Source organism: Vombatus ursinus, unplaced genomic scaffold, assembly GCF_900497805.2.
Source record: "Vombatus ursinus unplaced genomic scaffold, bare-nosed wombat genome assembly UNPS02015255.1, whole genome shotgun sequence".
In the NCBI taxonomy this organism is placed as follows: Eukaryota; Metazoa; Chordata; class Mammalia; order Diprotodontia; family Vombatidae; genus Vombatus; species Vombatus ursinus.
Window position 1 is genome coordinate 29659732 of NW_020955033.1, and position 18547 is coordinate 29678278.

At 36.0% G+C, this 18547-nt stretch overlaps 1 protein-coding gene across 2 annotated transcripts in view; it reads right to left on the reverse strand.

The window, feature by feature from the left end:
- Window positions 1–18547, reverse strand: part of LOC114031825 (phosphatidate phosphatase LPIN2) — a 106638-nt gene that overhangs the window by 37655 nt on the left and 50436 nt on the right. For both annotated transcript variants that reach the window (XM_027846961.1, XM_027846960.1), the window contains exons 4-6: window positions 13623–13921; window positions 2693–2800; window positions 1970–2093 (exon numbers count right to left, since the gene is read on the reverse strand). In XM_027846961.1, the coding sequence (XP_027702762.1) occupies window positions 1970–2093; window positions 2693–2800; window positions 13623–13921 (531 nt within the window). The remainder of the gene's footprint in view (window positions 1–1969; window positions 2094–2692; window positions 2801–13622; window positions 13922–18547) is intronic.

Genomic DNA, 18547 nt, shown 5'->3' on the forward strand with positions numbered 1-18547 from the left:
ATTCACTGTAAAAAATGATAAATAGCACAGAACCAAGCACAAATTCTCGGGCACAGCACCAGAGACTTCCTTTCAAACTGACCCTGAATCATTAATGACCATTTTTTGGGTCTGGACATTCTGAACCCACCTAGCTGTACTGTCAGTCCACGTCTCTCCATTTTTCCTACAACAGTTGCATGAAAGTAGTAGCAGCTTTTGTGGTAACAAAAAATTGAAAACAAAGTTGGTGCCCAAAGATTGGGGAATTTAGTCAGCACAAGGTGGGGTATAACAGAATAGAACTGCCTTCTTTCTAGACTAATGCCAAAAAATGGTTTGACTTTAAGGGTGAGTAGAAAAAGTTTTTTTTAGTGTTTAATATACAAAACCTACTTATGCTTAGAAATATATTGTAACAAGTTTACTAAAATGTATCAATTTACTAATACAGTATTATGTTTATTATAAACCAATATTAACAGTTATAAATTATAATATTTATAATGTATTATATTATAAATTATTTTTATATAATACAAAAGTTAAGAGGTAAGGCCTCAGATATAATATATATAACCACAGATAAACCCTTAATGCCTAGCTCTGCCCAAATAAAATATAAGCCTACATTATTTTCCTCTCAAGAAACTCAGCTTTCATTTACCAGGTCTTATTTTTCTGTCAAAAACAAAACTTTCAGTCAATTTCCTTTTCTGAAATGTTAACTTTAAGATCTAGTAAAGCTTCCTACTCAGCTTTTCCCCGAAATTCCCACATTCTAACAGACTGTTTTAAAAAATTAATATTTTAATCAGCTATTTTTCAAAATTTATGCATGCTAATACAAACTTTTTTTTTTTAGGTAATTGGGGTTAAGTGACTTGCCCAGGGTCACACAGCTAGTAAGTGTCAAGTATTTGGTCTGAGGCGGATTTGAACTCAGGTCCTTCCGACTTCAGGGCCAATGCTCTATCCACTGCATCACCTAGCTGCCCCAATACGAACTTTTAAAAAATGTTTTATTGATGTGCTTTTTTTCTTGTAAGTCACTGACTTTGCAATGGCCACCCTTCCCAACCTAACTATACCCATTCCTGTAACAAAAAAAGTGTAATTAAGCAAAACAAATCAAAATATTCGCTACATCAACATTCTACACATATAGTCCCCCATGTTTTTGCTATGAGAAGGGAAATATAAGGTTCACCGTCTGAAGTCAAGACTAGTTATCATGTTGTTTAGAACTCTGATATACTTTCTTATTATTTTCTTTTATATTATGTGCCCATTGTGTAAACTGTAATCCTGCTTTGGTTCACTTTGCTCTGTATCAGTTCATACAGATCTTCTCATATTTCTCTTAAATCTTCATATTCGTTATTTTGTTTTATATTCACATAACACAATCTGTTCAGTCAGATTCTATAAACTATGGGCACCTATTTTGTTTCCAGTTTTTTGTTATCACAGACAGTGCTGCTATATATATTTTATAGTGTTGGTGGGTTTTTTTGGAGGCAATTGAGATTAAGTGACTTGCCCAGGGTCACACAGCTACTAAGTGTCAAGTGTCTGGTCTGAGACTGGATTTGAACTCAGGTCCTCCTGACTCCAGGGCCAGTGCTCTATCCACTTTGCCACTTAGCTGGCCCTTGCCATACATATTTGTCATCTATGTGGGACCTTTGCTTTTGTCTTTCACTTCCCTGAGACATCTGCCCAGTAATGGCATTACTAGGTCAAATGATACAAACAGTTTAGTGACTTTCTTAACATACCTCTAAATTGTTTTCTGGAACCAAAATGTTTGAAAAGATATTTGTAGTAGAGTTATGTAACCACAGGAGGGCACTCAAGTCATTTTTACTTTTGAAAGCAATCTTTGAAATTCCTGTTTTCTTCTGTGAATCCAAGAATACTTTACAAGTGTTTAATCTTTATAAGCAGAACAACAAAAGCCCCATCCATCCCACATGTATATCATTACCTTGGTAGACTCCGGGAAACCTCCCCAGGTCCACTCCATGTGAGATTCTGACCTGAGCAAGCTCTCAGCAGGTTTCACTTCGAGCTCTGAATCACTCTTAGGACAAACGGTCTGGGAGAAGGCACTGCCAACATAAGCAGAAAGATATGCGGGAGTGACTGAAAAAAGCAGGTAATCTATAGGCCCCTTTAGCTTGCCATGATTCTTGTAAGTCTGGAGGGTACATGTAGGTTGAACTTAAAGTTTACTCTGCAGATAGAAAGACCCCAATGAGAAGCAGTTTCAGCTTTTCCTTCACAAGGCAGAAAGGCCCCAGAGGTCTTTAAGAACATTGAAAAAGCTTAAAACAAAGTCTTGTCAGATGGCTTCATTTTCACACCTTGTCTGCTTTTAATATTACTCATAGTTTAAAAAAAAATGTCAGTAGCTGACCTAGGATTAGAATTTCATGATTTTAAGGCCCCAAGTTCAGAGCTACATGCATACCACCACATTGCAATTTGGAAGACAGACAGACTAGACAAAGGCTGATAAACACAAAGTAAGAGAAAGAATCCAATTTATATCGGGGAGAAAAATCTCAGGTTTTTATCACTAGGAAAAGACAGAAAGGTAATCTGATGCCTGCTGAAAAAGAGAGTAGCCATTTAACAAGTCTGCCTAAGTCCTTCTTGCCTTCAAAAATTTAAATAAATGAAAAGAGAAGTTAATAAAATTATTTACTTGTCCAAAGGGGACCAATCTCCATCAGATAAGGGGTAATGATCACTGGAACGGAAGACCAAAGGTTCCTTATAGTCGTCCTCCTTCATTGTAGCAGCTGAAGGTCCTCTGTGAAAGAAAGAAGAAAAGAATGGTGGAAATGACCGCAATTAACTGTAACCCGTGCAGGCCTCCAATGACAATTCTCTCAACAAAAGAAAGAGAAAGAGGATGAGTTATTAAAAACAAAGATTTCCAAAAGGAAAAAATTATGCAGAAGGGGTTGTTACTAGTGACAATGAAAAAGAGCTTCACAGGTTATTTCAATTGCCATTTCCATTTATGGGAGAAAATGTGATTTAAAAGAATATTTTTACTTAGTAGTTATTGATTTATAAGAAAATACAGCAACTATTTCATGCCATGAATTATATACTTCAAAAATTTAGAGATAACAGTGGATATATTATTTAAGGCAGATTTTTAGCTCAAAGATTAGCTTAGAATAGATCCTTCCTCTTCCTCCCATAAATTTATCATTTCATTATTCATTAGCACCAATTCCATGATATAGGGGAGGTAATGAGGAACCTGTGAAAACAGATGAAATATTATTGCTTTCCGGGAGCTCCTGCAGGTAATTTTGTGGGTGAAGACAGGGAAACTATTAGTCATAATAAGATTTACATCAATTTCACATATGACCTTTCTTCATTTGCATAGATCAAGCTGTACTGAAAAATCACCATCTCGTCTATATTACAGATATTACATAAACGGAAAAGGATACAATTTTTTTTCACGACCTCCATCTTAATGGAAAATAATGATGAATCTGAGAAATTAATGACATCAAAAGGCATTCCTATAGGGCCTAAGGCAGAAGAGGGTAGTGGGTAGAGAGCTGATTTTAGAGTAAGGAAGACTTGTGTTCAAATCTCACCACTCATACATACCAGCTATGTGACTATGGCCAAGTGACTTAGTCCCTCAGTATCTGAGGCAACTAAGTCTGTAATTTGCAGAAAAGGTACTGACCCAGGAGATTACAAGTCCAATCCTTATTCCTAATTCACTGTCCATTCCTGGGGATACAGATGAAGTCTGCAATGCTTAAGGAGCAGACTAAAATGAAAAAATATTTACATTTCACAGAATATGCTTCATTACTTTACTGAAGTTAAACCAAGAAGAATACCAAAGCAGTCATTCTTATAACTGGATTTAAGAATTTCAAAAAAGAGATTCAGCATAAACAATTTCCCATGATGGCTAAGAGATGGGAAATTATTTATAGTAATTTGGGATCCTGGATATGACTAAAGTAAAAGTTTTTTTTTCAGTCTTGTGACTTTATTGTTAACATGGTACTTATATAAACTATTTTACAGAACACTTGTAGTCTTTACAAAATGAGATGACTCCAAATCTAGAATCATTTTATACAGTGATAACTTTTTTCCCCCATTCAAAAAAATCAATGCTAAGTTAAAAGAGGAAATTTAAATTATCTATGCCTGGCAATGATAGGACACAAGTCGGCTGCAAAACGGTAGCTCTAAGAGCAACAAATAAGTCATGAGGAAAGTCATCTAGCAGGAGTTTGATCCCATTAGTTGACATGTATTTACAATGACAATTTTAAGAAAAATTATCATGTAGATGAGCAATGTGTTTGTTTGAAGCCTTAAAGAGAGAACACAGAGGAAATCCTGTTCCATTTACTTAATGATTGCTAGATTCAAATTTGGAATCTAGACATTTTTCATGAACATCTCTCATGCAACATAGCTCAACTGGCTGAAATAAAAGTCAGATGTTTAGATAATCAATGTTTGCTTATATGTTCCATGTCAGAAGTGAAGAAGGACAAGGGGAATTCAGGCTATAAACCTTTAAGATTAAGTCACCCCACAGTGACTACAGTCATTATAGGGCAGAAGATTAGGAATGGCTAAAAGACACAGCAAAGATGAGAGAAATTCATCCTCTGGGGAAACAGATTTCTGTTTCCATCTTTCTCCGTCTGTCAGTCTCTCTCTGGACTTGTTCAATCAACCAACCAACAAGCATTTATTAAGCATCTACTATGTGCCAGGCATTGGGAATGCAAAGCTTACATGGTAAATGGGGAGATAATGCATACATATAAGTTCATACAAAATACAAGGCAAATCTTTTTTGGAAGAAGGCAATAGCAGCTGGGAAAGAGGTTCAGGAAAGGCCTCACATAGTAGAAGGTGTTGTCTGCACTGAGCTTTGAGGGAAATGAGGGATTAAATGAGGGAGAGTTGAGGATGGAGTGCATTGCACTTGGGCATAGTAGACAGCCAGTGCAAACACCTGGAGATCAAAGATAAAATGGTGCTTGTGAAGGACAGTAAGAACAGCTTGGTTGGAATGAGGAATATATCAAAGGGAATATGCATAATAAGTCTGGAAAGGTAGGCTGAAGCCAGATTGTGAAGGGCTTTAAATGCCACACAGATCTGTGGTTTTGTTTTGCTTGGGGGGTAACATGAACTGGGATAAGGAAAAAAAAAGTTTATTTTCATGAACCTCTAACTAAATCTAACATTCCTTCCAATTACAAATGTAGGAAACAAATATTCTGAAAAGGTGTCCATAAGCTTCACCAAACTGCCCAAGGAGACCATATTACAAAAAAGATTAGGAGACCTTATGCTAGAAATAATAGGGAGCCAGTCAGTTTATTGAATCTGTTGATTTTTCTTCTTCTGGGGGGGAGGAAGGGGCAAAATTTGGGGTGGGGGTGTTACATTAGGGCTCCTTTTTATGCTTCTTGTTCTGATATTCTATTAATGTAATTGCTGGATATTTAAAATATTTTTTGTTAATGACTGACTTTTGTGTTGCTTTTGCAGTCTATAGTCAGGGAAAGCATTAAAAAACTATTCATGCCCATGGGAAATAATTTTTATTTCTATAAACTAACATGACTGGTGAAAAGCAATCAAGGCTTTCATGCATTATTCAAGCCAAAAGCCCATATTATGTTGGGAACAAAAAGTTCAACAAAAACAGTTACTTAGCATGTTTAACCACTTTCACCAGCCATCTTAGGAAGAAGCAGAGACTTATTCTAACACTGGTTGCCTGAACCAACATGACTATCACCTAAAAAGAGTGTAACAATTTTAGGTGTGATACAAAGCAAATTTAAGGCTCTAATGTTTCAAGAAAAAAGGGGCAGCAACTCATTTCATACAACTTTTCTCTCTTTCATTTTCAAGACGCCTAAATTAACTTCAATGTCTGTTCAATGTCTCCAAATTAAAATATAAGTAGCATATTAGAATGTTATTTATTAAAATGAGAAGTGTAAACTTAGTTTTAGAAACTATGAGAGTAAAAACCACATAATTCTCTGTGACAAAGGTAGTCAAGGAGAAATTGAATAATTGAAATCTTCAAAATTCCAAACCAATATGATACCCAAACTTCAAGACAATGAAAAGTCTCAACCCCTCATACACTAGACCTGTCAGCTGTTAACCTAGCCATCTAGATATACAGGTTAGGGTTTAAGGTCCTTTCACTTTCTCTATATGATCTCTTTAAGAAGTATATGTTATGTGAAAAAAATTGGAACACTAATACATTGTTGGTGGAGTTGTGAACTGATCCAACCATTCTGGAGAACAATTTGGAACTATGCCCAAAGGGTTATAAAATGTGCATAACCTTTGATCCACCAATATTGCTGCTAGGTCTGTATCCCAAAGAGATCAAAGAAAAGGGAAAAAGGACCTATCTGTACAAAAATATTTATAGCAGCTCTTTTTTGTGTCCATCAATTGGGGAATGGGCTGAACAGGTTGTGATATATGATTGTGATGGAATACTATTGTGCTATAACAAATGAAGAGCAGGATGGGTTGAGAAAAAAAGCTGGGAAGACTTACATGACGTGATGCAGAGTGAAGTAAGTAGAACCAGAACATTGTACACAGTGATAGCAATATTTTAACGAGGATCAACCGTGAAAGACTTAGCTACTCTCATTAAGACAACAATCTAAGATAACTCCAAAGGACCGATGATGAAAAATGCTATCCACCTCCAGAGAGAAAACTGGTAAACGCTGAATGAAGATTAAAGGATACTTTTTCAACTTTATTTTTGCTGGATTGTGTGTGTTTGTGTGTGTGGGTACATGTTTTCTTTTGCAACATGGTTATTATGGAAACCATGTTTTGCAGGATTTCTCATATATATCAATATCATAGCGCTTGCCCTTTTCAGGGCTCAGGGGAGAGGCAGGAGGGAGAGAATTAGGAACTCAAAAATTTTTTAAATGAATGTTAAAATTTTTTAAAATGTAAATGGGAAATATTTAATGAAATAAACACATAATATTAAAAAAACAGAAAAAAGAAGTACATAAAAAAGGGAACTTTTTTTTTAAGAAACAGAAATGGGGAAGGGATGCTTTAAAGGAAATAGAAGTACTGACAAACTACAAAAAGAGGTGGCAGAATGAGATGCGTCAAAGGGCCTCATTTTTGTAAAGTCTTTACTATAAAGTTGTTTTTTCCCCAACTCTAAACCAAATTCCTTTCACTCAAAATTATTCCAAGGGCTACTCTGCCATATAAACCACTCAAAATTACAAGAAATGCAATGAAAATGGCACAAGAATTATAAAGAGATACACAATTTGACCCCTGGAACCTACGGCATACTAAAGACCACATAAAGTGAGCTTGTAACAAATTAAAACACATAAAATAGACAATATAGCTCACACTGACATACCTGTAAACCATACTATATTACTGCAATGTATAAATTAACATTCTTTCCCTAACACTGATAACTCACCTTTTTATTGGAAATTAAATGTAACTTTTTGAACTTTTTTCTTTTTCTCTGATTTTTTTTTTGGCAGGGGGAAGGGAATGGCAGTTTTCATTATTTTAGTACCATAATTAATTATATAATTTAAAATCTAAAATATCTATGCTAAAAATTCTTTTAAATTCACAGAATTTAGGAACTGGATAGGACTTTAGAGATCATCTAACCTTCAAAGTTTGTTCAGAGACCTCTGGGCATCCCCAAAACCTTTCAGGGGAGTCTGAGGTCAAAATTATTTTCATAATAATACTAAGATATTTTATTGTCTAATGTGGTAAGTATCAACAGAAGTAACCCACAAATGAAAGCTCTTGGGGGCGATCCTCAATAATTTTTATGATCATAAAGGGGTCCAGAGATCAAAAAGTCTGAGAATCACCAATTGGCTTATCACCCATATTTTCTACACAAGAAGCCTGAGGCCTAGTAAGTAAACCTGGATTAGTAAGTGATTGGATGGGATAAGAACCAAGGTCCCCTGATTTTGAGTCCATCCAGAAAGTCCATTCTCTTATACAGGTTCATGCTATGGTTAGAACTTTTTTTGTTAATTAAAAAAAAAATTTGCCTTCAAAAAATTTGCCTTCTGATAACTGCAAAATTATTTGCTAACTCTACTCCTGAAACAAACTATTTTCTCTCAAAGAAACAGAGAAAAATGAAAAAAAAAAACAAAACTTTCAATTTATAGTTCCTTTAGACTCTACCAGCAGTGTAATGAGAAAGGACAAGCATTAGGGCAATATTACAGGCCTTGAATTTACACATCTAAATGCATATTTTGGCAGGGCCTATTTGTTATGTCATCAGCAAAAGCTCTGGTTTACAGAGATAAGCAGTCAACTACAAGTAGCAGCCAGCCAGCCAAATCAGTAAGGTCCAAGGCTTCTGGAGGTTTAAATACAGTTCTGGTTGGCTGCGAAAAAACCTCCATGCTACTAAGCACAAAGGTAACACTCAGTAAATATTCGTTGATTGACTGACTGACTGATCATTCAGTTTAGACTAACAATAGGAGTGGAATTTTTTTTTTCATTTTTACTCTTTCATAGGATTTATAGCTAAAAGGGAGCTTACAGGCCACTGAATTCAGTCCCCTTATTTATAGTCCTGACCCTCATTCCTAATAAGGACTCTTTGAGCAGAATAGTTCTTGTGGACTCAGCTGAAGTTACAGCAGTTTCAATAATTCTCATTAGCAACCCAAGGGTAAGCTGTAGGCTCTGAATTCTATTCCTAGCTCTCTTACTACTAAACTGTGTCTACATTTGGTTTATAAACTGATGCACAGACAGGAAGTGTTAAATGCAAAATGTCAACAAAAACTCGTCCACTTTGGGGGATGGAAGAGACCTTTCAATTTTATTCTTGGCAGAATGCCAGGTAAGAAAAACACTTTGGTAAGAACTAGGGCAGCTCTGACTACTTTGATTTGAACTGGCTTACCAAAGGGAGAATAGAAATGTTATTCCAAATGAGGTTCAGATGTGGCATGGATGCAAATGTCTTCTGAATTATTATCTATTACTTCTCCATCTATTCAACTGCAATACCAAGTGTACCATGAGTGTGGGCAACTCTCAACCTTTCAAGAGAGGACCTCATTCTCTAAAGAGAGGTGCCCCTTGCCCCAAACCCCCCCCCCACAAAAAAGCAAAGGGATAGTAAAAGATTCCATACTGGAGAAGGCAGGGAACTGCCTATAGCAGACACTGGAAATAGGAAGGAAGAACAAGGAAAGGGAAGGAATTACTATTCTTTATATATCTAGCAGTCCATAAGATTTTAGTCTTCCATTCACTCAGAATTCCCCTGAGTATAGACTTCAAAAGTACAAAGTTTAAATTTGTCATTAATCTCTTTGCAGCTAATATTTTTTATATTAACTGACAGAGCAATGACTCAGAATTTATTGACCTATTCTGGCTTTGTTAATTGTTCAGTTTACATTGATACTACGAATAAACAGTGAACAAAGTCAGTACTTTTCCTCTGTATCTTTTAATCTTTAATTCTTTAGTTTGAACTGAGGAAGCTGTTTTCTCCCATAATTGAGATGAGATGAGATGAGATGAGAGAGAGAGAAAGAGGGGGGGGGGAGGGAGAGGGAGAGAGAGAGAGAGCACATGTGTGTGATTCTTCTAGAATGAGAGGAAGTGGAAAAGATCTGAAGAGAGATATGAAAACCATCTTAAATCTCAGATTTTAAACTTCTTACATTTAACATTTAGAATAGACATATCACTCCCCAAAGGTCATAAAAGGGGCTAGAGGTAAACCTAGGATTATATCTCAGGCCTTGTTTCCTAAAAATTTGGAAGTTAAGGAGCCACAATTGCCAAGGAGAAAAAATTGCAATACCTTAATAAGAAACTTCTTTACTTTGATCATCTAAAATTCAGATTTGGTAAGAAAGTGACTTAATACATAGTACTTGGATTTTTCAATTGGGGAAATAAATATATGAGGATTCTCATGTAGAATATAGTTGCTTAACTTTTAAAAAATTTTTTCTAATCAACTCTGTTACTAGGACATTACTGTACCAACTCATAAGTTTGAATAAAGGAACAACTATAGCATATTTTAAAAATAAAGGTATCTAATTTTAAAAGAGAGACTGTGGGGTCAGGTAGGTGGCACAATTGATAGAGAACCAGGCCTGAAGTCAGGAGGACCCAAGTTCAAATCTGGCCATAGATAATTACTAGATGTGTGACCCTGGGCAAATCACTTAACCCCAACTACCTCAAAATAAAAATAATCATAATCATAATAAAAGAAAGGCTTTGGAATATTGAGTAGTTGACCTTGGAGTGAGGAAGACCTACGTTTGAGTCCTGCTTCTGACACATACTCTCTGTGTGATCCTGGGCAATTATCTAACTGCTCAGTGCCTTGGGCAACTCTCTAAGATGTTAATTTGCAGAGGAGATGCTGGCCTGCTTTGGTAGATACAGTTAACTGATCTGATAGCTTCTCACATCAATCAAATCAGAGGTCCAGGCCCTATCCCTAATTCCTCAATTTTAAAAACCAAATGATTTATCATTGACTTAAAACTGAACATAAATACATCCCTGCTTTGTAAATTAATTATATTTAGATGAATGAATTTCAATATATAAAAAGTATAACTTTTCAATCATTTGCTCTAAGTCTCCATTAGAATTCTTTGTCCCCTTCAGAATTATTCATTTTTCCTCTTATGTGGTTGTACTTAACGAATACTCTATCCTGCTTCTGCTTTTTTAAAGCTCTATATTATTTCCAAAAGGCATTCCTGCTTTTTGTTTTTCTTACTTTTCACCTTTAATTGCATTTCAATATTTAGTATTGCATTAATGTGACATACGGTTCATTTAAGTATTTCTCTATTGTTGGACATTTAGGTTGTTTCCAGTTTTCTTGAAGTTAAAAAATTCTGCTGTGAGGATCACTGAACATATAAATACCTCTTTCTTTTTTATTATTATTATTTTTATTATTAATTTATTACAAACAGCTCTTTCTAAAATTTTTTTTTAAACTTTTGAGCTTTATTTCTAACTATGGAATTCTTGGATCACAGGCCATAATTATTACTACATCTGTTTTAACTCCATAATACTAAATTGAGATCCTATTTTTTAAAACAATTTCACAATCCCACCAGTTAAGAAATTTTTATGAGATAGAATATGACACAATAGAATGTCAAAGGACTTGAAGCTAGACAATGTAGGTTTCAAATCCCACCTCTGGCACTTGTGTAATCATGAGCAAATCATTTAAACTCTCTGAGACTCAATTTCTTCATGTGTAAAATGAGAATAATAATATATTACTACCTACTTCAGAAGGTCGTGGGCTGCATCTAATAAGTGTGTAAAGTACTTTTAAAAATTTAAACTGATATACCAAATATTATAATTACCATTATTATGAAAAAATCACAATTTTTCATATTTGATCATCATTTTGTATTCATCGTTGTTTCTAGTAACAGGTAGTACAGACTAAAAGACAGAATTATCTTGCATGTTAGAAACTTTAGATAATATTTTTCAGATCTATCTCTAACTTGCATAGCAAATCAGCTGTAATTGCTATTCCGAAACTGAAAACAATACTGATTCCTATCTAATCCAGTGAAATGTTCAAAATATCAAACAAATTATACAAATGAGTTTGAACTACTAAGGGCAGGTGATGTTATATTATAACTAAGTTAAGTCAACTAATATGTATTGTCTCCTATGTGCCAGGCACTGTGCTAAATGCTAGGGACATAAAGACAAAACAAAACAGTCTATGCTCTCAAGGAGTTCAAAGTCTAATGAGAAAGACAACATGCAAACAACTATTTACAAACAAAATATACAAGGGATAAACTGAAGATAATTAATATAGGGAAGGAACTAAGATTAAGGAAAATTTTGTTGAGTTGTTTTAAGTCTTGTCAAACTCTGACCCCATTTTGGTTTTTTTTGGTGAGGCAATCGGGGTTAAGTGACTTGCCCAGCGTCACACAGCTAGTAAGTGTCACGTGTCTGAGACTGGATTTGAACTCAGATCCTCCTGACTCCAAGGCCAGAGCTCTATCCACTGCGCCACCGAGCTACCCCCATTTTGGAGTTTTCTTACTGGAACATACTGGAATGGTTTGCCATTTCCTTTTCCAGCTCATTTTACAGATGAGGAAACTGAGACAAACAGGATTAAGTGACTTGCCCAGGGTCACCCAGCTAGTGAGTATCTGAGGCTGGATTTGAACTCATGAAGATTAGCTTTTCTGATTCCAAGCCCAATGTTCTATCCACTTCACTACCTAGCTGCCCCTAAGGAGGAATAGGAAAAGATTTTTTGTAGAAGGTGGGACTTTAGCTGAGACTTCAAATGAAGCCAGGAGGTGGAGATGAGGAAGGACCATCTGTGAAAATATATGGAGTTGAAAAATATGAGAGGAACAGCAAGAGGACCAGTATCACTGGATCCTAGAGTATACAGTGGAGAGTAAGATATAAAAAGACTGAAAAGGTAGGGAAGGGGCCAGGTTATGCAGGGCCTTAAAGCCAAATGGGGATTTTATATTTGATCCTGGAGGCAACAGGAGCCACTGGAGTTTACTGAATGGAAGACATAGGGGGGGCAATATGATCAGACCCACATTTTAGGAAGATCAGTTTGGCAGCTGAGTGGAACATGGATTGGAGTGTCAATCAGTCAATAAATATTTTTTAAACAGCTACTATATGTCAGACATGCTGCTAAGCACTGGGGATACAAAAAAATGGTAAAAGAGGGTCCCTGCTTGCAAGGAGTTCAATGTAATGAGGGAGACAACATGCAAACAACTACATACAAACACGACATATACAGGATAAACTGGAGACAATAAACCAGGGAAGGCACAACAGTGGGGAGAGACCTGAAGTCAGGAGACCAGCCAGCAGGCTACTGAAGTACTCTAGGTGTGAGGTGATGAGGAACTATACCAAGATGGCAGCAATGGCAGAGGAAAGAAGGAGTATATTCAAGAAATGTTATGAAGGTAGAAAGGATAGGACTTGATACCGTGTGGGGAATGAGAGAGAGTAAGGACTTGAGAACGGATGACACACAGGTTGTGAACCTGGGTGATTGGGAAGATGGCAGTATCTTTGACAGTACAAGGAGGTTAGAAAGAGGGTTTGGGGGAAGGAAAGACAATAAGTTCAGTTTCGAACATGTCGAGTTTATTTGCTAATTTTTTGTTTTAGGGGTGAGTGGTATTGGACCTCTATGAAGCTAGCTAGCTAACTATAAGAGAAGAAAACAGTTAAAAATTCCTTTCCATGCTGATCTGGCTTTTTGAAACTGTGGAAAAAGGATACTGGTCTTTGGCAACTCACATTTTCTACTACTAGAGCAAATTAGAAAGTTTTACAGTAGATTTTGAAGGGATTTAGAAAGGAAAATTCTTATTTTTATTAAACCCAACATTACCTATATGTAAAAGAAAATCATATCTTATTTTAGTTTGGTATCGTGCTGTCATATTTGGATGCTTCAGAGCAAAAGCATTTTACTGCTCAAGGCATATGTTTACCTCATAGGCTGGGCTCCTTTTTCATCATCAGAACTTATGTCTATATCAAAGGTGTCCTCCATTCCAGGAGATGAGGTCTGATCTTCCTTCTTGTCTTGTTTATATTTCTTTTTCCGCCGTTTTTTCTTCTTCACAGAACCTGGGTTGAAAACAGTCTCTGACTCCATTATGTGTGAGATTTCTGCACTCTGACACATCCTTTCATTTCCACCTGACTTAATCAAATGAGTCTCAATATCTTTAAAGAACTGATCTTCTGTAGGTATTGGTGAGGTAGCCAAGTAGGCTGGAAGTTTTTCCTTAAAAAGAACAAGAAAGACAACTAAGATATAAAACAAAACACTTGTTGACTTTTTATGTAAACAGCAAAAAAAAAAAATCTATTTCACATAGAAGCCAAAAAAATCTTACAAAGTTTTTCTACCACCTTGCCTAATTTGGAAGACAGGAGCTAAATACTTAAGTAAATCACTGAAAACTCTACACTTTGAACATGTCTCTCCAAGTAGTTGCTGAACAGTTCAGCGCTGAGTCACGTCAGTACAAGAGTAGTTAGCTTCCATAGCACACATCTAGAGAAACTGACACTACATGTTTGGAGGAAAAATAGAAAAAGTATGATAGACACCACCGTTAAAACAGAGACAATTAAAATCACTATGAAAGTAAAACAGTAGTTTTACAAAGGACCATATAAAGAATTTACTGAGATAAAGAGCAATTGAGACTGAAGGGAAGTAGGAGGCAAACTAAGAGATTCAGATCAAAGAAAATCTGCTAAAGCGCACAAAGGGACCTAGCTGAAGAAACAGTTTAAGAATGACTTTGCCCAATTAATTAAGTATGGAGAGGAGCAGGTAGGACAGAGACTCCTCTTAATAAATGAAATTAATATCTCCTAAAATGAGGACATTTAAAAAAAAATCTGTTCTCCTGGGAAGAAAACCAGAAACTTGTAAGGGCAAAAGGAAAACAAAGAAAGCCCTTTAAATTGGTTAATGGAGAAGAAATGGACTGGAAATTAACATCAGAAAAATGAGAATGTCCTGATATTCAATAATAAAGGAATTGGTTAATGGATTTCTGAAACACTCGACATCAGTAACATCACTGATACATACTTCTGAACCACAAAGAGAAAATGGTAGGGACTTGTGAAGATATAAAAGAAACCTTTTCATTCAATACAATTCAATTTAGCAAACACTTATTAAGTGCCTACCCTGTGCAAGGCACTGGGGATACAATGACAAGGACAGACCCAAAAAACTTTTTAACTGAAAGGGCATCATTAGCCACTAAGTTCAAACTGTATATGAACAGGAATTCTCTCTACAACACAGCCAACGAGTGACCATTCAACCCTTGTTTAAAGACTTTCAGTGAAGGGAACCGACTCTGTCCAGAGGTAGACTGTTAAACTTTTAGTTTAAAAATTAGCAACTGAGCTACATAAGGAAATTTTTTCCTTATGTTAATTCTAAATTTTCCTCTTTGCAATTTATGCCTATCGTTCCAAGTTCTGCTCTAGAAAAAGCAAAATATGCCTTCAAATATCTGAAGATGCCATCATGCCCCTATCCTACATCCTCCCTTCCACAAATTAAATAAACAGCCCCTGTTCCTTCAGTCACCACCTTGGTTGCTCTCCTTTGGGCATTCTCTAAATTATCAATACACAATACTCAAGACGTAGTCTGATCAGAACTGAATAAAAAGCAACTATCACCTTCCTAGTTCTGGACATTAAATATTTCTTAATGGAACCAGATTGGATTAGTTTTTTTTTGGCCACCAGATCATACTACTGACTCATTTTGAGCACTAAAACCCCCAGAACTTTTTTTCAGCTAGATCACTATCTAGCCACATCTCCTCCATCTTGAGCTTGTGAAGCTGTTTCTTAGGATCCAAGAGTAAGACTTTAAGAGTTATTCCGAGGCAATTTCATCTTGTCAGATTTGATTTGGGCCACTAGTGGTTCATGTTTGTTGATATCCTGACAGGTACTGATTCTATTTTCTGTTGTGTTAGGGAGCTCTTCTAGCTTTTTCTATACATCTCCAATTCTCCATGAGCTTCTAGATATCACTCACAGAGGCTTAGCATCATGGTATATGGTTATGCCAATTCTTTGTGTACCCTACAATATGTAACTTGGGTCAGATAATTAGAACTAATTAAATGGAGAACAACTAAGAGCATCACTCTATTATTTATCTTCAGTAAACTATCTAACCAACTCTCCTCAAAGAACTTATATTCTATGGGAAGAAGAGGTACAAAGGTATAAATATAATGCTCATATAAATAAATACATACACAAGGATAATTAAGGAGAGAGACAGCACTAAGAACTGATGGGATGAAGAAAGGTTTTGTGGAATAGGAGTTGGATAATGGAAGATGACAAGGATTCCTTGAGGTGGCGATAAGGCGAGAGGGCATTCTAAGTATTCAGGATAACTAGTGCAAGTCTGTGGTAAGGAGATAGACTATTGAGTTTAGGGAACAGTTAATAGTACAGTTTGACTGGAATGTAGAGTTTATGAATGAAAGTATTATAAAATAAGACTGGAAAGATAGTTCCTTCCTACTAGACTATAGAGGGCCATAAATACCAGGCAAAGTATGTTTCATTTTATCCTAAAAGCAACAGGGAAACTACATTTTTAAAGTTGCAGGTGTTGGTTCATACCCATGTAATCTCTAATTCTTCATTTCAGCTTGTTTCCCATAAATCTGTTTTTACAAGAATAGCAGGCCATGAAAGAAGGGGAAAAAAAACTAAGTTTCTCAAGACATTATCCAATGACAGATCCATTACAGGAGAGGAATGAAAGAAAAAGAAGAGATAAAGAGTCACACTTTAGCCTTGTGTCCATTAAGGGGCAAGCAAACCTCAATGAAAAGGCTCAAGGGTCTGTATCAATCTCCATTCCTTTCTCTGCTTCCTGCTTTGGCAATTTCATCTACTTTCATGACTTGAATCATACTTTCTATAGAGATGACTTCTAGACTTTTATCTTTTCTGCCAATCTCTCTCCTGAGTTTCACTCCTAGCTGCTGACTGGACCTCTCCACCTTCAATATTTTACTGACTCCTAAAACTAAGCATGTCCAAAACAGAAGTCATCATCTCTATTAATCCTGCCTTATCTCAACTTCTTTATTTCAGGTGATGAAGATGAGACCCTCTCAGTCATCCAAAGTCAAAATCTCAGAGTTATCTGAGTCTCTTATCTTACCAATCATCTTCCACAATCAATTTAGAGCACTGGCTCAGGAGTCAAAGGATCTGGGTTCAAATCCTGCCTTGCACACTTATTGTCTCTTAAGCTTGGGCTAATTACTTAAAACACCCTGAGTCTTACATGTCAGTGATACTATGGAAAGGAGAAGCACGAGGCTATCATTAGAAGAGAAGGGCCATTGGGTCCCTGCAGTGCCAAAGGTGTAAGTTGTCTGGGCCATATGGGCTCTCTATGTATGTGTCCCCTCTCCCCCACTGATCCCATATGTTAGTTGTAGAAAAGCATGCACCAATTTTATGGGGGAGGGGGATGTTTTATAGTTTACCTTATAAGATGAAATTTCACTTTATGAATTTACTTTAAACTATTTGTGTCCCCTGGAAGACTATTAAAGGTAACACACTAGTGGGGGCTTGTGAGCTATGGTTTTATGACTGCAGATACACAAACTACTTTGAAAGTGGGGTACTTGTCCCTTGAGGGACTCAATCTGTGAAATTTGGGAAAGGGCAGTAGCTCAGATGGGGTACTACTTGAAGAAGACTTTAGAATTCCATGAGTTTATTGGATACTCTAAGATGCTGCTTTTTTTATTTTGCTAAAAAAAAATGTACCAAATATGCTTCCTCATAACAACATCTGTAATAACCCTAAATGAAAGCAAAAGGAGAAAAGGAGAAACACTAAGGCAAGTAGAACTTGCATTATGCTTAGACCACATTCTGTAATAACAGTAATGGTTAATAATAGCTAGCATTTATATAGCACCTACTATATGCCAGGCACCATGCCAAGCACTGCTTCTGATCTCTCCTTTCTACAGCTGCCAAAATAATCTTCCTAATACTCCAGGTCTGTCCACTGAATGATTGTAACTACTGTTGCTACAATTACTGAAGTTTTGTGGATTCCTTGTTTCCAGATTTGAATATCAAAAGTACAGTATGGCCATGGCTATAATCAAGAACTACTAATATATTAGCACTATATATATTACACATATATATATAAAATCAAGAACTACTAATATATTAGTACTATACATATATATATTATTATTATCTTAATAAAGAATGAGTAGTTACTTGGCTTCTTAGGTCTTTACTTTAAATAAAGCAGGCTTTTATGTCAAGAAAGATAAACCAGGAAGCCTAAGAGAGAAACAGGAAATACACAGATGAAAGAGGAAAGCTTTCAAGTAATGGTGAACTACATAGCAAAGCCTCTTCAAAGTGAAAAAAACAAAACAAATCAAAAGAAAAACAAAAATTTCCTGCCCCTTCTGTGTTACTCAATTATTGCTATTAATAATAATAATAGTAACTAGCATTTATATTGTGTTTTAAGGTTTACAAAGTACTTTACAAGTATTATTTCATTTGATCCACACAACAACCTTGGGAAATAGGTTGTTATTATTATCTTCATTTTATAGATAAGGAAACTGAGACAGAGAGGTTAAGTAATTTGCCCAGGATCACAAATGTCTGAGGCAGGATTCAAACTCAGGTGTTCCTGACAATGGGTAAAGTGCTCTGAGGCTTAAAAAATTTTGGGGTGGAGGGGAGGGAAACTATCATTATTCAACCAGCTTATGTTTCCTTGGTAATGCAATAAGGCAACTTTTTAAAGACTCTAGGTTGCAAAATAGGTGTCCATTTGCACTGGATA